At 39.3% G+C, this 24,320-nt stretch overlaps 1 protein-coding gene across 1 annotated transcript in view; it reads right to left on the bottom strand.

The window, feature by feature from the left end:
* LOC102270052 (monocarboxylate transporter 1) overlaps nt 1-23,515 on the bottom strand; it is a 30,854-nt gene extending 7,339 nt beyond the window's left edge. The window contains exons 1-3 of the mRNA XM_070363951.1: nt 23,306-23,515; nt 3,338-3,598; nt 1,989-2,132 (exon numbers count right to left, since the gene is read on the bottom strand). Coding sequence (XP_070220052.1) covers nt 1,989-2,132; nt 3,338-3,554 — 361 coding nt within the window. The 5' untranslated portion in view covers nt 3,555-3,598; nt 23,306-23,515. The remainder of the gene's footprint in view (nt 1-1,988; nt 2,133-3,337; nt 3,599-23,305) is intronic.
* Between the last annotated feature and the right edge of the window lie 805 nt (nt 23,516-24,320).

Here is a 24,320-nt window from a genome sequence, read left to right as displayed (position 1 = left end):
TGACAGATTTTATTTTCCTGGGCTCCAAAATGACTTTGGAATGGTGACTGCAGCCATGAAATTAAAAGATACTTGCTTCTTGGAAGGAAAGCTATGACAAACCTAGACAGTATATCAAAAAGCAGAAACATCACTTTGCTGACAAAGGTCCATATAGTCAAAGCTATGGTTTTCCCAGTAGTCATGTATGGATGTGAGAACTGGACCATAAAGAAAGCTGAGTGCCAAAGAACTGGATGCCAAGGATATCAAACCAGTCAATCCTAAAGGAAATCAATCCTGAATATTCATTGGAAGGACTTATGCTTAAACTGATGCTCCAATACTTTGGCCACCTGATGCAAAGAGCCAGCTCATTGGAAAAGACCCTGATGCTGGGAAAGACTGAGGACAGGAAGAGAAAGGGGTAACAGAAGATGAGATGGTTAGACGGCATCACTGACTTAAGGGACAAGAGTTTGCACAAACTCTGGTAGATAGTGAAGGATAGGGAAGCCTGGTGAGCTGCAGTCCATGGGGTCACAAAGAGTTGAACATGACTTAGTAACTGAACAACAATATCCCTTTAAAAAAATTTTAACTTTATTGGAGTATAACAATTTTGTTAGTTTCAGGTGTACAGCAAAGTGATTCAGTTTTACATATACATATATTCATTCTTTTTAAGATTTTTTTTCTCTTACAGGTTAGCACAGAGTACTGAGTAGAATTCCTTGTGTTATTGTCCTTGTTCATTATCTTTCTTAAATACAGTAGTGTGTGTATGTTCATCCCAAGCTCCTGATTTATCCCCTACCCCTCAACATTTCCCCTTTGGTCACCATAAGTTTTTTCCAATATCTATAAGTCTGTTTCTGTAAATAAGTTCATTTGTATAATTTTTAAAAATTCGATTCCACATATAAGTGATATCACAACATTTGTCTTTGACTTACTTCACTTAATCTCATCCCTTTTTGTTCTAAAAGTTCTATGTGTATAGAAGAATTTTTAAAACAAAAATTTTTGTTTTGTTTTTAGAAAGAATATAGAAAACTGTAGAAAAATCAGTGGATATGGCATAAAAATGTTTTTCTTTTTTTTTTCTTTTTCTTTTTTTTTCTTTTTTTTTTAAGTCCAGGTTCGATGCACGATACTGGACAAAATGTTTTTTAAATAAATCTTATTGGAGTATAGTTGATTTACAATGTTGTGTTAGTTCCAGGTGTACAGCAAAGTGAATCAGCAAAGTGAATCGTTATACATGTACACACATCTACTCCTGTTTTTTTTTTAAGATTCTTTCCCATATATGCCATTACAGAGTATTGAGTAGAGTTCCCTGTTCTATACAGCAGATTATTATAAATTTATCTTCTTTACACATAGAAGTGTGCATATGTCAATCCCAATCTCCCAGTTTATCCCTCACCCACCATGTTATCAAAATATTAATGGTAGTTTTCTCTGAACTGTAGAGCTTTGGGTGTTGACAGTATTTATATTCAGCAGTTCTGTTTTTTAAATTTAGCTATTAGAAATGGAGTTTTCCCATGTGTGCCCTTTGTCCTTTGAAATGTATCTGGCTTTTCTATCAGAAAACTCCTTCTATGTATCTGACATTCTTTCTTTCTCCAATTTGAGCCAGTGTCTTCTTAGGCAGAAGGGGAAACGAGTGGAATGGTTAATGACCTCCCCTTCAACAACTTTTTACCTATCACTGCTATCTTCTTAAAAAAAAAAAAAAGAAAGAAAAAGAATTCTCTTTCACTGTATTCATTCAATAAAAAATAATCACTCATTAAGTGTGATTACTTTTACACTTAATGTGAACTTTCTTTAAAGACTGCTTTTCTAATACTATTAAATTAATGTATCAACAGCTCTAAAACATAGTGACCTAGTAATTTTCTAACAAAGAACTTTCATTTTTCAAAAGAATTGGCAAATGGATGCTATAAATAGTCCACAAAGAAATTATTGCCTGAAAAGGCATTAGTACAACTCACCTACAATAACTCCGATACAAAGGTAAAGTTGTATCACAGTGCTACAGAAGGAAGCTGCAATCAAGCCACAGCCTGACAAGCAGCCACCAAGAATCATGACGGGGCGACTGCCATATTTATTCACCAGGACACTGCTGATAGGACCTATGAGAGAACAGACAGGTTAGTAACAATATAGAGGAGAAGCCCAGCCCTCCCATCCACACCTGCTCATACCATTATTGACATGACAGCATGCCATCCCAGAAAATAAACAGATAGAAGATAGTGCTAAAGAATATTGCCTTCTATCTTTATTTCAGAGTCACAGGTTTGTCTAATGGAAAAAAAATATATTATTGATTATACATCTTCTATATACCTAGGACATGTTAGATGGGTTTTAACTGAAGTATGAAAGACCATAAGCTAACTCTTTTAAGGCAGAAGAGGCTGCAAGTACTCTGATTATAAGTGCTTATAGGATTCTTCATATATCTAGGATATTATCCACATATATGTAGCAAGTTTGCTTATTTTAAATTTTTTAAAAGATATTTTAATTTATGTATTTGGTTGCTCTGGGTCTTAGTTGCAGCATATGAACTCTTTAAGTTGTGGCATGTGGGATCTAGTTCCCTGACCAGGGTTGAACCTGGGCCCCCTGCCCTGGGAGCATGAAGTCTTAGCCACTGGACCACCAGGGAAGTCCTTGTTTTAAAATTTTAGATGGAATTTAAACATACACGACTGATGAGATATATGAGCCAGTCTGATCATACTTCTGACTTAAGGGCATATTTACTACAAACTACCTAAAGTATTGTTTCTCATAGAAAATAACAAAAACCAAAACAGGCCTACAAAATAAGAATGCCTACCATCACCACTTTTCTTCAGCATTATACTGGAGGTCCAAGCCAGTGCAGTAAGACAGGAGGACAAAAGGTGTAAGAAAAGGAAGAAACCAAAGTATCAGTATTTGTAGAAGATTTGTTTGTCTATCTAAAATTTTTGAAAAAGAAATCTACCAATAAACTACTGGAAGTAAGAGTTTAGCAAGCTTACAGGATATATGATTAAAGTACAAATATCAATTACCTGTCTATACCCAGCAGCCAACACAAAACATATTTTTAAAGAAAGCTATCCTTTATAATGACACTGTTTTATATTATAAGTGAACCAACAGAGCACACGATTGCTATGTTTCATTGTTAGAGTGAAAAATATGATTCTAATCCCATAACTCCAATAACTAACATTTCAATTATTTTTACTGATAAAGATATCAAGAGCAAAAAGTACTTAATACAGAACTTCTGTCTACCCACTGAAAGTTAAAAGAGCAAGCCTTCATGGGTACTTACCTCCAGCATACATGACAGCAAACATGATGGAAGATAACCATGACACTTCGCTGGTGCTGGCTTTAAATATTTCTCCAATTTCTTTGTAAAATACACTAATAGATTTGCCAAATGCACAAGCGAAGCCAATGGAAATGAAAGCTCCAACTACTACTGCCCACCCCCAGCCTCCATCTGGTGGGGTATATCCAGCTGGACCTCCATTTGATGGTGGCATTGTAAGTAAAGATGAACTCTAAAATCCAGTTCAAATCCAGATATCTAAAGGGTATGAAATAAAAACAGTACAGAACAAGCAGATCAATACCAAAGCACTTCCAGAAAATCCCTTACATTTATGAAATAAATAAATAAAGGCATATAGCCTAAATTTTCTAAATAAAAGGTCAAACATTAGATTCTCATTTAATGGGCTGGAAAGTTATCTCAGTAAAGTTTGTTTTTCATCCAGATGCTTAGACTTAAGTTTTTTGTTGTTTTACTATTATGTGACTAGAAAGGGAAAGTGAAGTTGCTCAGTCGTGTCCGACTCTTTGCGACCCCATGGACACCAGGCTCCTCCGTCCATGGGATTTTCTAGGCAAGAGTACTGGAGTGGGTTGCCTTTTCCGATCGAACCCAGGTCTCCCGCATTGTAGACAGACGCTTTACCGTCGTCTGAACCACCAGGGAAGTCTCCATATGTGACTAGAAAGATTCCTAAATGATAGCTAGCCAATACAGTTTAAATCTGCAAAATGAATCCTGATATCAGAGACTAGTAGTTTTAAACCAAAGATTTCACTTTTTCTTAAGCCCCAGCATTAGTGAAAAACATAGCTAGAAAAAGAAATTTAATATGATTATGAATTACCAGCAGGTGGGAGAAGAGCAGATTTACCAGTCTAGAGAAATTAAGTTCTCCTTGGATTTACTTAAACCGGATTCTATTTTACGTCAAAATTAACAACAACGATATGTTATCATACACATTTCTGGCCACCCTAACATTACCTGGAGAGATCTAGTACAATATTGATACTGTACAATGACAATATGATATAAATGATATAAAATGGTTAACAATAACAATATCACATTTCACTATTCCTTTTTAATACAAATTCTACCGTCCTCTCCATAGAAATTAACTTTTAAATAGCTCACATTCTAACTAAACACTTCAAATATAATTTAGAAAGTGATGCTGTAGTGATTAAAAAAAAAAAAAACTCAGAAAGAGTTCTGCTTGAGAAGCTAAAAGACTAAGTTTTTAAAATAAAACTTTTATAGAAGTTTCTAAAACCTTTATAAAATTATAAAACTCCCAGAGTTTGCAAACTTTTGTTAGACTTTTTATTACTCTTATAGATAGTAGTTATAAAAAATAATTTTCTATTAGTTGCTGGTGTATAAAGACACAACTTATTTGCTTAAATAATAGCTTTACTGAGATATAATTCACATATAAAACTTTAAACTTTATATGTCAGTGGTTTTCAGTATATTCACAGAACTATCAACTATCATCACTAATATCAAGCATTTTTATCACCCTTGAAAGAAACCCTGTACCCATTAGCAATTTTATTGCTAAATATTATTTTTTAATGATATTGTAAATCAAATTGTTTTCTGAATATCACTTTTGGATTTTTCATTGCTAATGTCTAGAAACTGATTTTTTGATGTTAATTTTGCAGCCTGCAAATTCGCCAAACTCATTTATTAGTTCTAATAGGCTTACCTAAGTATCTGTGGATTTCTCAGGATTTTCTATTTACAAAAGCATGTAATCTGTGATAATTTTACATCTCTTTCATTGCCTAATTCCTCGGCTAAAACCTCCAGTACATGTGGTGAAAGCAAACATCCTCATCTTATTTCTGACCTTAGAAAGAAAGCTTTCAGTATTTTACCATTAAGTGTGCTGTTAGCTGTGGGTTTTTGTAGATGCCCTTTAGCTCAGATGGTAAAGAATCTACGTGCAATGCAGGAGACCCAGGTTTGATCCCTGGGTCAGGAAGATCCCCTGGAGAAGGAAATGGCAACCCACTCCGGTACTCTTGCCTGGAGAATTCCATGGACGGAGGAGCCTGGTGGGCTATAGTCCATGGGATCGCAAAGAGTCAGACACGACTGTGTGAGTAACTTTAACTTTATTAAGTTTGGGAAGTTTCCTTCTATTTATTCCTGGTTGTTGAGTATTTTTATCAAGAAGGATGTTCAGTTCAGTTCAGTTCAGTCGCTCAGTCGTGTCCAACTCTGCAACCCAATAGACTGTAGCACCCCAGGCCTCCCTGTTCATCACCAACTCCCGAAGCTTGCTCAAACTCATGTCCATCAAGTGGGTGACGCCATCCAACCATCTCATCCTCTGTCGTCCCCTTCTCCTCCTGCCTTCAATCTTTCCCAGCATCAGGGTCTTTTCCAATGAGTCAGCTGTTTGTATCAGGTGGCCAAAGTATTGGAGCTTCAGCATCAGAAGGACATTGGTCTGTGGCAAATGCTTTGTTATGCATCTATTAAGATGACCTTGTGGTTTGGGACCTTTATTCTATTAATACAGTGTGGTTTGACTGACTCTTTTAAATTTTGACCCACTTACGAATTCCTGTACTCCTGAGATAAGTCCCAGTTCGTCATGATATATAACCCATTTTAAATGTTGTTGGATTCTGTTTGCTCATATTTTGTTGAAGATTTGTGTGTCCACGTTTACAAGGGATATGTAGTTTTCTCCTCTTGTGATGTCTGATTTTGGTTTCAGGGTAATTCTGGCTTCAAAAAACAAGTTGGGAGGTGTTCTGTTCTTTGGAACAATTTGTAAGAGTTGTGTTTGTTCTTTAAATGTTTCATAGAATTCACCAGTGAAGCCATCTAGGCTTCAGGTTTTCTTTGTGGGTAGTTTTTTTTTTGGTGTATGTGATGATTATGTCAATCTTTTTACTTTCTATAGGTATATACAGATTGTCTATATCTAACTTGAGTCCTTTAACAGTTTGTCTTTCTATAAATGTATTTATTTCATTTAGGTTATCTAATTTGTTGGTCTGCAATTGTTCATAGTATCCCTTTATAATCCCCTTTTTATTTCTGTAAGATTAGTAGTGATATATGAAAAGTTGCTCAGTGGTAAAGAATCCACCTGCTAATACAGGAGACATGGGTTCAATCCTTGGGTCAGGAAGATCTCCTGAAGAAAGGAATGGCAACGCACTTCAGCATTCCTGTCTGGGAAATCCATGGGCAGAGGAGCCTGGCAGGCTACAGTCCATGAGGTTGCGAGAGGCAGACATGACTTACAGGCTAAACAGCAACAATGCCATGAAGAGTTTCAAGAGTACGATTAGAGGGAACAGGCCTCACAAAATCGACCTCACTTCTAACACCATCTGCAAGTTTAGGCATTGGAGGTGCGGGTGTGTGGTGGGAGGTGGTTTCACAGTCAGGTTTGGCAATTCTACAGGACTCACAGAATTCACTGAAAGCTATTATACCCATGATACAGGGGAAAGGACACAGGCTGAAATTAGCCACCGGAAGAAATGCACAGGGTAGGGTTTGGGAGAGGTTCAAGTGGGGAGGTTTTGATCATCCTCTTCCCATGAAGTCATGGAAGCATCACCTTCTCCCAGTCACAATGTGTGACAATACAGAGTATCACCAACCAGGGAAGCTCACCTAAGCTTTTAGTGTCTAGAATTTAATGGGACTTGACCACACACTGCCCACATGACTGCTGAGTGTTAGTCTCCAGCTCTTTTGGAGACTGGAAAAAAGACAATATGGCTAAAAGGCCTAGCAAAGACACTCTTATCAGACAGGACTTTTCAGAGGGCTAGAGATCATATTCCTTGTTTTTCATAAGGTTAATTCTTTACTATACCTACTGTATCTTGCATTTCTGACTTCAGTAATTTGAGTCTTTTCTCTTCTTGGTTAGTCTGGCTAAAAGTTTGTCAATTTTATTGATTTTTATCAAACAAACTTGGTTTTATTGACTTTTTGTACTTTCTAGTTTATTTCTGTTCTAACCTTTATTATTTCTTTCCCCATTTGCTTACATTTAATTTGCCCTTTTCTCCCCACATTTCTTATGGTAAAAGTTTCAGTTATTGAGATTTTCTCTGTTTTTAAATATAGATGTATATAGCTATTGATTTCCTGCTAAGCACTGTTTTAGCTGTATTCCAGAACCTTTGATATTTTGCATTTGTTTTCATTCATCTCAGTGTGTTTCCTAATTTTTTTTTTTACAATTCATCCTGTGAACCACCACTGGTTATTTAGGAATGTGTTGACAATTTTCACATATTTGTTCATTTCACAAATTTTCTTTTGCTATTCATTTCTGATTTTATTTCACTATAATCAGAGAACATACTCAGTCCTTTCAAATGTACTGAGACACGTTTTATGGCCTAAGGATGGTCTATCCTGGAAAATGTTCTGTATGTTACTTGAGAAGAATGTGTTTTCTGCTGTTGTTAGATAAAATATTCTATGGATGTTTGTTAGATTTATTTGGTTTATACTCAGTATGTACTTGGTTGTTAAAGTCTTCTATTTCTTAGTTGATTTTCTGCCTAGTTATTTTATTGAAAAAGTGAAGTAGCTCAGTCATGTCCAACTCTTTGCGAACTCATGAACCGTAGTCTACCAGGCTCCTCTGTCCATGGGATTTTCCAGGCAAGAGTACTGGAGTGGGTTGCCATTTCCTTCTCCAAGGGATCTTCCTGACCCAGGGATCAAACTCAGGTCTTCTGCATTGCAGGCAGACGCTTTACCCTCTGAGCCACCAGGGAAGCTTATTTTATTGAAGTTCTGTTGAAATCTTCAACTATTGTTACTGAGTTGTCTATTTCTCTCTTTAATTCTGTCAGTTTTTGCTTTATGTATTTTAGGGCTCTGTGGTTAGGTGAATATATGTTTATAATTTGGAGAAGGAAATGGCAACCCACTCCAGTATTCTTGCCTGGAGAATCCCACGGACAGAGGAACCTGCCAGGCCATAGTCCATGGGGTCACAAAGAGTCAGACACCACTGAGTGACTAACAACAACAACAACATGTTTATAATTGTTATGTCTTCATAGTGGATTAACCTTTTACCATCATAACATGTACTTATTTATGTCTAGGTCTCTTTGGTTACTGTTTCCCCCTGCATCTGTATACTCTGAGTCAGTCTGCCTTTGAATCTATAATGTGTCTCTTGTAGATAGCATAAGGTTTGATACAATCTTCCAATCACTGGTTTTTGATTGGAGTGTTTAATCTATTAACATTCGTGGCTCAGACGGTAAAGCATCTGTCTGCAATGCAGGAGACCGGGGTTTGATTCCTGGGTTGGGAAGATCCCCTGGAGAAGGAAATGGCAGCCCACTCCAGTACTCTTGCCTGGAAAATCCCATGGATGGCGGAGCCTGGTAGGCTACTGTCCATGGAGTTGCAAAGAGTCAGACACGACTGACCGAAGGGAAGAAGAAGAAGAATGATAAGGTAGGACTTGAGTCTGCTGTTTTACTATTTGTTTTCTCTGTCATGTCTTTTTTGTTTTTCTAGCCCTCTATCACTACCTTCTTTTATGTTAGGTATATATTTTTAGTGTGCCTCTTTAATTACCTTGTTGTTTCTTTTATTATGCTTTTGGTTATTTTCTTAGTGGTTGTCCTATGAATTACAATTAACATCTTAAAACAATCTAGTCTGGTTTAATACCAATTAAATTGTAATAATGTACAAAAATTTTGCTCCTGTGCACTATCCCCTTTCACACTATTGTCTTACAAATGACCTCTTTATATAAGCCTATCAAAAGTTGTATAATTATTGTTTTAAAATTGGGTTGAAGACAAAAAAAAAATGAGTTTACAAAGAAAAAATATATTTTACTGTCTTACGGTATATTAACCAATGAAGTTGCCGTTACTGGTGGAGTTAACTTTTTTCCATGTGGACGCAAGTTATTGTGTAGTGTCCTTTCAATTCATTCTGAAGGACACTCTGTAGTATTTCTTGTAGAGCAAGCTTGCTGGCAAGAAATTCTCTCACTTTTTATCTGGGAATGTCCTAATCTCCCCTTCATTTTGGAAGATAGCTTTGTTGGATATAGAATTTTTGGTTGACAAGTCTTTTTCTTTCAGCACTTTGAATATTTCCTCCCATTGTCTTCTTGCTTCTATGGCCACTAAAGAAAAATTACCTGTTATCTTATTGAGAGGAGATACCCCCCACATCCAAGGTCAGGGGCGGTGGCCGAGAGGAGCTACCCCATGTCCAAGGTAAAGAGCAGCGGCTGTGCTTTGCTGGAGCAGCTGTGAAGAGATACCCACGTCCAAGGCCAGAGAAACCCAAGTAAGACGATAGGCACTAAGAGAGGGCATCAGAGGCCAGACAGACTGAAACCACAATCACAGACAACTAGCCAATCTGATTACACAGACCACAGCCTTGTCTAAATGAAACAAAACCATGCCGTGTGGGGCCACCCAAGATGGACGGGTCATGGTGGAGAGGTCTGACAGAATGTGGTCCACTGGAGAAGGGAATGGCAAACCACTTCAGTATTCTTGACTTGAGAACCCCATGTACAGTATGAAAAGGCGAAATGATAGGATACTGAAAGGGGAACTCCCCAGGTCAGTAGGTGCCCAATATGCTACCGGAGATCAGTGGAGAAGTAACTCCAGAAAGAATGAAGGGATGGAGCCAAAGCAAAAACAACATCCAGTTGTGGATGTGACTGGTGATAGAAGCAAGGTCCGATGCTGTAAAGATAGGAACCTAGAATATTAGGTCCATGAATCAAGGCATATTGGAAGTGGTCAAACAGGAGATGGCAGAGTGAACATTGATATTCTAGGAATCAGCGAACTAAAATGGACTGGAATGGGTGAAGTTAACTAAGATGACCATTATATCTACTACTGTGGGCAGGAATCCCTTAGAAGAAATGGAGTGGCCATCATGGTCAACAAAAGAATCCAAAATGCAGTACTTGGATGCAATCTCAAAAATGACAGAATGATCTCTGTTCATCTCCAAGGAAAACCATTCACTATTATGGTAATCCAAGTCTATGGCCCAACCAGTAACACTGAAGAAGCTGAAGCTGACTGGTTCTATGAAGACCTATAAGACCTTTTAGAACTAACACCCAAAAAAGATGTCCTTTTCATTATAGGGGACTGGAATGCAAAAGTAGGAAATCAAGAAACACCTGGAGTAACAGGCAAATTTGGCCTTGGAGTACAGAATGAAGCACAGCAAAGGCTAGTAGAGTTTTGCCAAGAGAATGCACTGGTCATAGAAAATACCCTCTTCCAACAACACAAGAGAAGAGTCTACACATGGACATCACCAGATGGCCAATGCCGAAATCAGATTGATTATATTCTTTGCAGCCAAAGATGGAGAAGCTCTTTACAGTCAGCAAAACCAAGACTGGGAGCTGACTGTGGCACAGATCACGAGCTCCTTATTGCCAAATTCAGACTTGAAGAAAGTGGGGAAAACCACTAGACCATTCAGGTATGACCTAAATCAAATCCCTTATGACTATACAGCAGAAATGAGAAATAGATTTAAGGGACTAGATCTGATAGACAGAGTGCCTGATGAACTATGGATGGAAGTTCATGACATTGTACAGGAGGCAGTGATCAAGACCATCCCCAGGAAAAAGAAATGCCAAAAAGCAAAATGGCTGTCTTAGGAAGCCTTACAAATAGCTGTGAAAAGAAGAGAAATCAAAAGCAAAGGAAAAAAGGAAAGATATAAGCATCTGAATGCAGAGTTCCAAAGAATAGCAAGGAGAGATAAGAAAGCCTTCCTCAGTGATCAATGCAAAGAAATAGAGGAAAACAACAAAATGGGAAAGATTAGAGATCTCTTCAAGAAAATTAGAGATACCAAGGGAAAATTTCATGCAAAGATGGGCTCAATAAAGGACAGAAATGGTATGGACCTAACAGAAGCAGAAGATATTAAGAAGAGGTGGCAAGAATACACAGAAGAACTGTACAAAAAAAATCTTCACAACCCAGATAATCACGATGGTGTGATCACTGACCTAGAGTCAGACATCCTGGAATGTGAAGTCAAGTGGGCCTTAGGAAGCATCACTACAAACAAAGCTAGTGGAGGTGATGGAATTCCAGTTGAGCTATTTCAAATCCTGAAAGATGATGCTGTGAAAGTGCTGCATTTAATATGCCAGCAAATTTGGAAAACTCAGCAGTGGCCACAGGACTGGAAAAGGTCAGTTTTCATTCCAATCCCAAAGAAAGGCAATGCCACAGAATGCTCAAACTACCATACAATTGCACTCATCTCACATGCTAGCAAAGCACTGCTTAAAATTCTCCAAGTCAGCTTCAGAAAAACGTGAACCATAAACTTCCTGATGTTCAAGCTGGATTTAGAAAAGGCAGAGGAACCAGAGACCAAATTGCCAACATCCGCTGGATCATTGAGAAAGAAAGAGAGTTCCAGAAAAACATCTAGGTCTGCTTTATTTACTATGCCAAAGCCTTAGACTGTGTGGATCACAATAAACTGTGGGAAATTCTGAAAGAGATAGGAATACCAGACCACCTGACCTGCTTCTTGAGAAATCTGTATGCAAGTCAAGAAGCAATAGTCAGAACTGGACATGGAACAACAGACTGGTTCCAAATAGGAAAAGGAGTACGTCAAGGCTGTATATTGTCACCCTGCTTATTTAACTTATATGCAGAGTACATCATGCAAAATGCCTGGCTGGATGAAGCACAAGCTGGAATCAAGATTGCCAGGAGAAATATCAATAACCTCAGATATACAGATGATACCACCTTTAAGGCAGAAAGTGAAAGAGGAGAGTGGAAAAGTTGGCTTAAAGCTCAACATTCAGAAAACTAAGATCTTGGCATCCGGTCCTATCACTTCATGGCAAATAGATGGGGAAACAATGGAAACCATGGCTGACATTATTTTTGGGGCTCCAAAATCACTGCAGATGGTAATTGAAGCCATGAAGTCAAAAGACGCTTACTCCTTGGAAGGAAAGTTATTACCAACCTAGACAGCATATTAAAAAGCAGAGATATTACTTTACCAGCAAAGGTCTGTCTAGTCAAGGCTATGGTTTTTCCAGTGGTCATGTACGGATGTGAGAGTTGGACTATAAAGAAAGCTAAGCACCGAAGAATTGATGCTTTTGAGCTGTGGTGTTGGAGAAGACTCTTGAGAGTCCCTTGGACTGCAAGGAGATCCAACCAGTCCATCCTAAAGGAGATCAGTCCTGAGTGTTCATTTGAAGGACTGATGTTGAAGCTGAAACCCCAATATTTTGCCCACCTCATGCAAAGACTTGACTCACTTGAAAAGACTCTGATGCTGGCAAAGATTGAGGGCAGGAGGAGAAGGGGACGACAGAGGATGAGATGGTTGGATGGCATCACTGACTCAGTGGACATGAATTTGGGTAAGCTCTGGAGTTGGTGATGAATAGGGAGCCCTCGCATGCTGCAGTTCATGGGGTCGCAAAGAGTCAGACATGACTGAGCGACTGAACTGAACTGAATCTTATTGAGGCTTGGTTTGTAATGAGTTGCTTCTCTCTTGTTGCTTTCAAGATTCTCTCTTTGTCTTTGTCTCTGAGGTTCTATTCATTTTTCATTTATTTTTTTCCCCTTAGATTTGATAATTGACCGATGTTCAGGTTTACTGATTCTTCTGCCAGCTGAAGTCTGCTGTTGAGTCCCTCTTACAAATTTTTTCACTCAGTTACTCTACTTTTCACCTCCAGAATTTCTATTTGACTTTTTTGTTTTTAAATAACTACTGTGTATTTGATGAGATGTTGTTCCAAATCATTTCTTTTAGTTCTTTAGACATGGTTTTAATTCTTTAAAAAACTTTGTAATAGCTAATTTAAAGCCCTTGTCTAGTAAGTCCAAATGTCTATTCCTTGGGGATAGTTTCTATTTAATGACTTTTCTGTCTACAGATCCTACTTTTCTATTTCTTTGAGTATCTCACCTTTTGCTTTTGTTTTTGTTATTGTTGCAAACTGGACATTTAAAATAATACAATGTGGCAACTGTGGCGATCTGATTTCAGATTCACTTCCTCCCCATGGCTAGTTGTTATTGCTGTTTGTTATTCATGTTGACACTACTACTATTGCCCTTTGTTTAATGAATTTCCTAAATAAATTGTGTGAAGTTTGTATTTTTTGTCATATGTTACTCTTGAAATCTTGCTTAGCTCAGTCATCAGCCAACGGTTGGACAAAAATTTTCTTAAAATGCCTTGAATCAGTCAGTATATCTCCCAGGCTTCACCAAAGGGTTTTATGTGCATGTTGAGGCATGCTTTCAATTATCCAGCAGGCAGCTTACAGTTCTGCCTTAGCCTTCAATTCCTGCTTGTATAGACCTTCAAGGTCAGTCAGAAGAGGGAGATTCAGGCCTTCTCAGGTCTTTCCTAAGCATGGGCCCAGAGTGCCCATGAGCATGACCTTCTAGTATCCTGGGACTATGGCAGAGCTTTTCAAAGCCCACTGTGAACATCTCACTCCCCAGCTTTTGTTTTGAAGTGCTTGGTCAGCTTTTTGTTGCCCCAGTTGTTTTTCCAATTCAGGCATCTGAGATATTAAGTAATTGCCCCTGATTGTTTTCAACGAATGTCCTGGGGAAAAAACTGTTTGCACTGGGCAAGCTCTGATCAGGTCAAAGGCAAGTCCTGTGAGTTAGAGTTTCCATGACTGTCAGACATGTTGGCTAATAATAATTCTCTAAGATTGGGGCTTTTTTGTGAGTTCCAAACAATTCTGTCCCCACAGTGATTACTACACTGAGGAGGTTCAGTTGTTTCTTGATTATATTCTCTTTGGATTACTGCAAGCCTTGGGTTAATTTTGAGTTTTGAAAAGTGAGAGTTTTTTGGGGTGTGTTTTTTTTTTGGCCAATGTTCTTATTGCTTTTATGAAAGAGGAAAGTTTCAGAAGACCTTACTTTACCATTCCAGAAGCAATTCCACTACAGTTGATTTTTGTATATAGTAAACCCACTCTGGTATGGCTCAATGGGTAGGGTCCACCTGCAATGCAGGAGACACAGGAGATGCAGTTTCAATCCCTGGGTCAAGAAGATCCCCTGGAGGAGGAAATGGCAACTCATTCCAGTACTCTTGCCTGAAAAATCCCATGGACAGAGGAGCCTGGTGGGCTACAGTCCAAAGGGTCCCAAAGAATCGGACGTGACTGAGCTACTAAGAAGTCCCCCTTTATCTGAAGTTTTGCTTTCTGCAGTTTTACTCATTGTCAAACTGCAGTCTGAAAATATTACATAGAAAATTCCAGAAATAAACAACTTAATAAGCTTTAAATTGCATGCTATTCTGAGTAGCATGATAAATCTCACACCATCCCACTACCTCTTGCCTGGCATGTGCATCATTCTTGTGCCAGCAGCTCCACGTTGTATGTGCTACCAGCTCATTAGTCATTTAGTAGCTGTCTCAATTTTCTGATTGTCATAGTATGGCAATGCTTGTGCTTAAATAACCTTAATTTTATTATTAAATAAAATTATGTATATACTGTCTCATCATCAAGAAAAGTATTTACTCCAAAGTTTGCCAAATACATTATCAGATTTGGGAAGTTTCATTCCTAGCTCATTAAGAACTTACTTTAAATCCAGTGACCACTGAATTCAGGTATTTTTCTCCCATAATACCTTCACAAGGCATTTCTTCTTTTATCTGTACAAATAGTGAGTAACATTTATAGATTTTTATTTTTACATGTTAAGCCACCCCTTGCATCCCTAGAATATATCCCACTTGGTCACAATATACATCATTTTTTAAAGTATGTTTCTAAGTTAAATTGTTACTTTGTTTGGATTTTTAAAAAATGTGTCCATAAAGTATTTGGAAATATAATTTTCCCTTCTCATATTGTCCTTTTCTGACTTAAATATCACTTTTATATTAGAGTCATAAAGTAAGTTAGGAGATGTTTTACTTTTTCCTCCTCTCAGAGAGAGATTATATAAGATTGGAATGATCTACTCCTTTTAAGTTTGGTAGAATTTACCAGTAATACTATTTGGGCACTTTATTTTTTGGGGGGAGATTTCAAATCTTATCTTCAATTTTCTCAACAATTATAGGTCTATTCATACCTTCAGCTGCATTTTGAGTCTATCTTTTTAGGATTTTTTCTATGGCTTCTTCCATTTTGTCAAAGTTTTCAAATTACTGGCATAGAATTTTTATATTTTAATCTCTTTATGGATATAGCTATATCCTCTTTATCACTGATTCTTGTGTTTTCTTTTCCCACTTTAATCTCAGGAATTTATCTATTTTATCAGTTATCTTCAAAGAACATTCTCACAAGAACCTGTCCTGAACAGGTTTTTCCTCCAACTGCAGTATACCCATAAAAAAGAACATTTTCAGTTTATCAATATTTTATTGTACTTTCCTCTTATTTCATTGATTTGCTATTATTTTTACCATCATTTGTATTCTTCATATTTGGAATTCATTCTATTCCATTATTTATTTATTTTTGGCTACACTGAGTCTTCACTGCTGTACGTGGGATTTCTCTAGTTGCAGCGAGTGGGAGCCACTCTCTAGTTCCGGTGCTCAGGGTTCTCACTTTGCAATGGCTTCTCCTGTTGCGGAGCACAGGCTCTAGAGTGTGAAGGCTTCAGTAATTGTGACACATGGGCCCAGTAGTTGTGTGGTGCAGGCTTAGCTGCCCTGTGGCATGTGGAATCTTTCCAGACCAGGAATTGAACTCCTGTCCCTTGTACTGGATGGTGGATTCTTTACCACTGGACCGCCAGAGAAGTCCTATTTGATTCCTTTTCAAACATAAAGGCTACTTAGCTGACTAATTTTTAGACTGATTTTTTTTTCTAATATGAGCATTTAAAACTACAAATTTGCATACTATATAGTTTTATATGCAGTACTCTTACTATTGTTTGTTCCAAGTGTTTTAAACATTTCCATTGTTAACCACCCCTCACCGCACCACCCCCCCCAAAAAAAAACAAAGACTTCCCTGGCAGTCCACTAGATAAGACTCTGTGCTACCAATACAGGGGGCGTAGATCCAATCCCTGGTCAGCGAACTAAGATCCTGCATGCCATGTGCATGGCCAAAAGTAAATAAATAAAATTAAAATTTACACTGTGATTTCTTCTTTGACCCAAAGAAGGGGGTTTTTAACTCTCTAAAGGACATCTTTTGTTTGCTTTATTGACTTGTACTTAACAACACTCTGGTGAGATGATATGGTTGGTACAATTCAGTTTTTTGATATAAGACTGGCATTTATGGACTGACATATTAGTTTTTGAAAATATTTCATGTATGCTTAGAAAGAATATACATTTTCTAGCTGTTGGGTTGAACTGTTTGTTGAATTAAACTTTAAAAATTTCTAAATCTTTGCTATTTTTCTATTTTCTGCTTCATCTATTAATAATTGAAGAGAAGTATGTTGAAATCTCCTAATGACGATGTTTCTCAATTTTTCTATGTTATACTTTTGGTAATGTTTACAAGCTTAGTTGGCTGATTTTAATCTCTGAGAAACCTGAGGGCCTAAACTGAGGACACTTTCTTCCACAAAGTGGGAGATGCAAATATTTTTCTGGAATAATCTCCCAGAAACTAGGAACTTTATGGACCTGGATGATGTTAGCCAGGATTCCTGGCTTAACATGGAAGCCATGGTTAGTTTTCCTTTGGTGCTGATCCCACGCTTACATTCCAATTACTGGCCCAAGTATGCAAAAAGCACAACCCTATGAAGTTACGTACTACTAATTTCTAAATCAGAGTTGAGCAAATTGAGGAACAGAAAGGTTAAGCACCTTAGGACATGGCATTCAAACCTAACCAGAACGGCTCTCAAGTTTGTGCTCTTAACTACTAGACCATGTTAGCTCTTACTGTTTTCAGTCTCTCCACAAAAAAAAAAAAAAAAAAAAGGCTGCATGAAAATGGGGACTTTTTATAGTGACATAGCTCTATATGTCCTTTGGCATCTAATAATAGATACTCAACAAATATTTGATGAACAAAGAAAAGAGGAGGCCAACATAGCCAGAAGAGGAAATGAACGCTTAAACTTGAACTACACACAAGCTGCCCTAAATAAACACTGCAAACTCAGAGCAAATCTATTCCAGCGGTTATTTATCACCCATGTGATGACTCACTCGCATAGTTCCAGCTAGGGAGTCCAAAATCCTGGAGTCACCCTTCTCTCGTGTGCCTGCATGCCCCATATTTTATCGATCTGAATAGCTCTAAATGTGTCCACCTCTCCACCCTCACTGCCACTACACTTTAGATAAGGTCACCATCTCCCATGGGTTAATGCAATAACCTAATTGTTTTCCCTACTTTCCACCTTTCGGTCTCCCCTTTTCTTTCTCCACACTGCAATCCAAGTGATCTTCTGAAAGTAAAGTCTGGTCATTTTGCCTTTTAAACAATTCTTCTCTGGCTCCAGATACACTACCCTTGGAATAATTTATTAAAGCATTCAAAACCTGTTCTAATCTCATCCTTGTTTGCCCCTTCAACTTAAACTCTTCCTGATTTCCACTATACCCTATGCTCTAGCCTGAATAAGTACTTGAACTTCCTCAAAGTGCCATCTTCTCTCATCCTCTGCCTTTCACACACTTCTGTTTCCCTGTGCTTAGTTCTGGTTCTCCCATCACTTTGTTGTTGTTTAATCTTAAAGTCGTGTCCAACACTTTTGCAGTCCCCCATGGACTACAGCCTGCCAAGCTCCTCTGTCCATGGGATTTCCCAGGCAAGAATACTAGAGTGGGTTGCCCTTTCTTTCTCCAGCCGATCTTCCCGACCCAGAGATCAAACTTGCGTCTCCTGCATTGTAGGCAGATGCTTTACCGCTGAGCCGCCAGGGAAGACCCTCCCATCACTTGGCTAACTGCTGTTTGTCTTTTGGGTCTCATTTTTCCTGAAATGCCAGAGACAGGTTTGTCATCTCTGCTGTGAGCACTCATAGTCCCCCAGTCTTCGTTCTATCAGAATACCTCTGTTGTGGTATAATCTGTTTGCCCATCTGTCCCATTAAATGCTGTATGCTCTTGTGAACAAACACCATTATCTACTGTGTTCAGCCATATACTTTCATTATCTAGAATAGGTTCTGACAGATACACGGCAATTATATTATTTGGAAAATTAAATGAAGCCCCATTTTATTGGTGAAGATGTGCTTAAAGTTGTTAAATGGTAGGAGCACATATCTAAATTCAAGTGAGTCTGGTTCCACAACACATGTACTTTAATGTACAGACCCCCTTTAAAAGGGGAAGATAAAAATTCTTCTGATCATTGGGTTGATAAAATTATCTTATTTGTAATGCTACTAACATCGTAATGCCATTGCTATATTAGATACAGTACTACTAAACAATCACTGTAAACAAACATTAATTTATAATTATATAATTGTAATTTATAACTATGAATTAATGCTGTGATCAGATTAGTGCTATAACAGCAAATATGCTTATCCTATTACATACTTTTTTTCTACTTAAACTAATACTGAATTTGTTTTTACAGTGTTTAGATTATGCCATAAAATCATCTGGTCTACATTTACCTAAACCTATTATCTAAATATTAAGTATTCTTCCATATTCTTCACTAGCCTGTGTCTTTAAACCCATCCTAGTTTGTGTCTGCATTAATTTTAATCAAATACAAATGCAAAGTACTTTCCTTTTAAAAGAATGGTCATCCTCAATATAAAAAAAGTACTTTATCTATTTTAGATCATCAATTAAAAACAAATACAAGATATATAAAATTCTCCTACAGAACTAGTTATCTCTAATAATATGCACACATGAACACAGATATCTAAGACTTATTTTGCAATCTCAATTAAACACATACACACACACACACACACACACACACACACCCCACCCCGCCAAAGCAATTGTCACCACAAACAAGCCGGGGCCTGGGCAAATTTTTCAGACGCCTCCTGTTCCTTCAGGAAGACTTGAGACTTCTTCAACAATGTTCCTTAAGAAACTCTGGCCTTGCCCCAGACTTCCCCAGGACAGTCTGTCTAGAGAAAACATAATGGAGATATGACCAGGACCAGCAAGTTCCACTAGGCTAGGCCTGTTCTAAGAAGCTCAGACAGAGATTGCTTCAAGTCCTCTAAAGTGATTTGGCAAAACAGCCCTTCTAATATTTAGATATCACCTTCTAATATTTAGAAGCTTCTACGTAGCTGCTAAAGCCCAGAAATTGATGAAATCAAATCAGAACATGAAGGCACCATTATTCTAGGGTCTGGTAACAATTACAGATCCATCTCCTTCAGAGATTTCCTATTATTTTGACTGTTCATCAGAATGAGTAAGATTATACCATGACATTATCAGAAATATAATTTTCCACCCACTCCCATTCATTGATGGAGACAAACAAGGATTAGTTAAAGTCCTCAAGTAAATATAGAATATGTTGTACATTTCCCCTGTGTGTTTGGTGAAAGGAAGGAAAAAAAAATCAGGCAAAATTCTTGGTTGATATAAAGTCCTAAATTATACAATTGTATCCTCTCTTAATCTCTTCGATTAAGTGTACAAGTGGCTCCCAAGTCTGTGGTATTCAATCATTTTGCCGCCCCCCCCCTCAAAAAAAATCTGGAAACTGTAGTTCCTCACACACTGACTACTAAAATGTGTTAAGTTTAATAGTTGCAAATATGTAGTTTCTGGCATATTGTACAGTGTGTTATTTGTGCATTAAATAGATTATTGTCAAAACCTTGGCACTTGAGCTCATTCAGTTTTTGGAAAATGGCCACCATATAACTGGCCAGTTCTCACTATCAGAAAAGGTGTGACCTCATTTGAATTTGAAAGGGAACAGAATATGCCACCCCAAAACATGCCATTTGGCATACTGTTTACTTTGAATTAATATTATTTAAGAAATAACTGGTATAAGAAGAACACTCTGATTTTCTGATTTGCTTTGCCCCCATGACTGCAGAACATAAGTCTCCCACTGGGAAAGTATACTCCCACTACTCCCACTTCTAACCCAGGAGGTTAGAAGGCATCCTTATTATCACAGATAGGGAGTTTAGGACTGACAAGGCTGTATAAACATATCTTGTTACTTCTTTACTGATTTGCCACCCAAGCCAATTTTGTCAATTCTTCACAAATGTATTGTTTCCTTGTCTAGAAGGTAAAAAGCTGCCTGCTTAGGTCACTTCTTTGAGTGTCATATTTTTATGGCTCGCATATGTATGAAATTGTTTTTCTGATGTTAATCTGTCTTACGTCAATTTAATTATTATTATTGTTTAATTATTAGACCAACCACAGAGCTTAGAAGCGAAGAAGGGAAAAGTTTTCTTTCCCTACAAATTCAAAGCAGTGAAAAACATTCCTGTTATAACCTATTCCTGTCTCCTTCCAAATTCCTCTCTCTGAGGCAATGCATTCTGGATGTTTCTCTTTGTTGGGACCGTTTGCCAAACATTTTGATAGCGTGGAGCAGCACACCAAAGTAAGAACAGGGATGAGTGAGGTAGCCTTTCTTTTGTAAAGAAGGAGAAGGGAATAAACAAGGACCTACTGCACAGCAAGGGAACTATATCTTGTAATAACCTATAATGGAAAAGAATCTGAAAAAAGATACATACATATATATATATAGTATATATATGAATCACTTTGTTATATACTTGAAACACAACATCGTAAAGCAACTATACTTCAAAAAAAGGATTTTTTTTTAAAGACAAAGATGAGATTTAAGTCCTGAGGCATCCACACATCTTACGAGAGCTCATTCTAAATTCCAGGTATATTTTGCAAACTGAGGATTTGCAAAATTAGTCCTTAAAACTATACCACCATGTGACAATGAAGATTACCTGTCCCAGAGCATTGCACCTACCTTTGCTGAAGATAGGATAATAAAATATCTCCAAGATTTCTAAAATTTCCATTTGAGTTATAGAAGCTGTCACATTTCAATTCAAAGGAAACAATCTGGGTTCTGAGGTTAAATAGAAATGCTCCATGGCATAAATTTTACAGATTTTTTTCTGAAGTAAGAGTTAAAACAAAAGGATTAAATGTTAATTAATCTCAGAATACTTATGCTTAAATTTACATACACACCCAATGATGGTAGAGCTGTTTGATACAGTAAGGTTCAGTTGGAACAGCTAAAAATATACATTCACTCGAATGTATATTCGAGTGAATTACTGAAGACAAGGTTTGGGACTAATTTAAATAACGTAACTGATGTTACCGGATCCACAAGAAGAGAGAATTCCATGGGTCATGGTAATTAGCTGAAAAATTGCGCAAGACACACTGTTCCATTTAACTATGCTTATGGGAATTTCAAAGACAGCTACTACCTTAGAAACTCACAAGAGTGGAGAGAAAGTAAAATAATACAAAATTAAAAATTCACATAAAAGGGAATTCCCAGGTGGTTCAGCGGTTAAGTATCCACCTTTCAATTCAGGAGACCTGGTTCCATCCCGGCTCTGAGAACTAAGAACCCCACATCGGGGAGGAGGGTGCAGCCTCGGGGAACTATGCCAAGTAGCCACAATTACTGAGCCTGCTCCAAGCAGAAAGATCCAGCCTTAGGCAACTAAGACCCAAGGCAGTCAAATAGATAATTTAAAGAAAAATCAGTAAAGATTCTCACATGGTGGTTTAGTCCCTTAGTCTTGTATGACTCTTTGCGACCCCACGGACTGTAGCCCGCCAGGCTCCTTTGTCCATGGGATTTCTCCAGGCAGGAACATTGGAGTGGGTAGCCATTTCCTCCTCCATGGGAATCTTCCCCACCCAGGTAGTAAACCCGGGTCTCCTGCACTGCAAGCGGATTCTTTATCGATTGAGCCACTAAGATTCCCATCAGTTCAGTTCAGTCGCTCAGGCCTCCCTGTCGATCACCAACTCCCGGAGTTCACCCAGACTCACATCCATCGAGTCAGTGATGCCATCCAGCCATCTCATCCTTCGTCATCCCCTTCTCCTTCTGCCCCCAATCCCTCCCAGCATCAGAGTCTTTTCCAATGAGTCAACTCTTTGCATGAGGTGGCCAAAGTACTGGAGTTTCAGCTTTAGCATCATTCCTTCCAAAGAAATCCCAGGGCTGATCTCCTTCAGAATGGACTGGTTGGATCTCCTTGCAGTCCAAGGGACTCTCAAGAGTCTTCTCCAACACCACAGTTCAAAAACATCAGTTCTTGGCGCTCAGCCTTCTTCACAGTCCAACTCTCACATCCATACATGACCACAGGAAAAACCATAGCCTTGACTAGATGGACCTTTGTTGGCAATGTAATGTCTCTGCTTTTGAATATTCTATCTAGGTTGGTCATAACTTTCCTTCCAAGGAGTAAGCGTCTTTTAATTTCATGGCTGCAGTCACTAAGCCATGCCAACAAGGTAATGTCATCAGAGTCGGACACGACTGAGCAACTGAACTAACTAGAAGAGTTTAAGGATTAGAACGTTACAGGTGGCAGGGCACGCCACGCCAGAAGAAAAACAACTCCTGCCCACCTACCCCTAGCTGAGGCACAACCCCACTCAGAGATGCTGCAGGCAAGAGATTAACCAACCCTATCAGATTTTACACCCTAGGTCACTCTACTCTTCCTGCCAAAGCATCCCCACGGGGGATGAAACGATTTCCCCCAGATCACCACCCCAGATCACTCGTCTCCCCTAGCGGGTAGCCAGGACAACAGCCTCTCGGTGATTCACAGGCGCTGCCACCAACTAAGCCCCTGGCGGACCGCTCCCATCCCCGTCCCGGAGACCAAGCTCTCCGCTCCCCAAGGCTCCCTCCCGCCCAGCCCAAGCCGCCAGGGCTCCCAGCTTGCAGCCAGCCATCACCCAACTAACCGAAGTCCGCGGCTCCCGGCGCCGCGTGTGCGTGAGCGTGGGCGGGACAGACCCGGATGGCGCTTGGCAGAGCTCACCTCCGCACCACGCGCTCAGCACGCAGCCGGAGTTCTCCAGAGTTCCGCACGCACCGGTTCGCAGCGGTGGAACCGGTGGGTGCCGCCGCTTTATACCCCGCCGCCGGGGCCGGAGCTGGCGCGCAGTGGGCGGAGTCGGCCCTCCCGGCCACCCCCCTCCCCCCACCCCACAGGCGCTAACTGCACTGTGGCGCCCTCCTGGCCGCGGGCGTCGGCTCCGGCCCCTCCAGGTGTTCCTCCGCCACCTCCAGGTCCCACCGGCACACTTGCGTGACGCCAGTGTCCGCCTCTCCCTGAGTCTCTGGAGGAGAAAGGGGGAAAGCCGCCAAGGACGGATGGGGCGTGCCCCCAGGGCCCTGATTCAGGTTTGAGGGGCAATGGTGCGGGGAGGAGCGGGGGACTGATGGAAGTGGGGGACCCGGCGGAGTTTGAATGGACGCGGGTGTACCTTGAACCGCGGAAGAGGCCGAGAGCCAGAGGTTAGGAGGTGGGCTGTGACCTGGCCACTGGTGTTCAGTGACCTCAGGGAAGTCACTCAAAACCCTCAGGGCCTGTTTCCGCTCTTTAAAATGGCAACAGTAATATTGGAGACCTCATTTAGATTTTAATGGTCTTTGAGGGATGGTAGGTACATAGAGGTCGGGAAAGAAGAGCAAGTCAGAGGGTGGCAAGATTGGTCCAGAAGGGTAGGGGTGGGTGTGTGTGTGTGTGTGAGAAACATGGAGTAATGCAGAGGCCAAATTTCTGTGGACACAGTATTTAGGACATGATGTAATTATGGTTGGTAGTTTCGGGGGGGGGGTGGTGGTGTTGATTATATTACTAAGCACTTCACGTGAACCTTCATGACCCTGTGAAGTAGGTTCTGTTGACAGTTGACAGATAAAGAATCCAAGGCTCAGAGAGAAGCTGAGTAACTTTACAGAAGTCACTGACCT

This window comes from Bos mutus, chromosome 3, assembly GCF_027580195.1.
Source record: "Bos mutus isolate GX-2022 chromosome 3, NWIPB_WYAK_1.1, whole genome shotgun sequence".
In the NCBI taxonomy this organism is placed as follows: domain Eukaryota; kingdom Metazoa; phylum Chordata; class Mammalia; order Artiodactyla; family Bovidae; genus Bos; species Bos mutus.
Note: the sequence above shows the minus strand (reverse complement) of the source record. Positions and strands in the feature narration are given on the sequence as shown.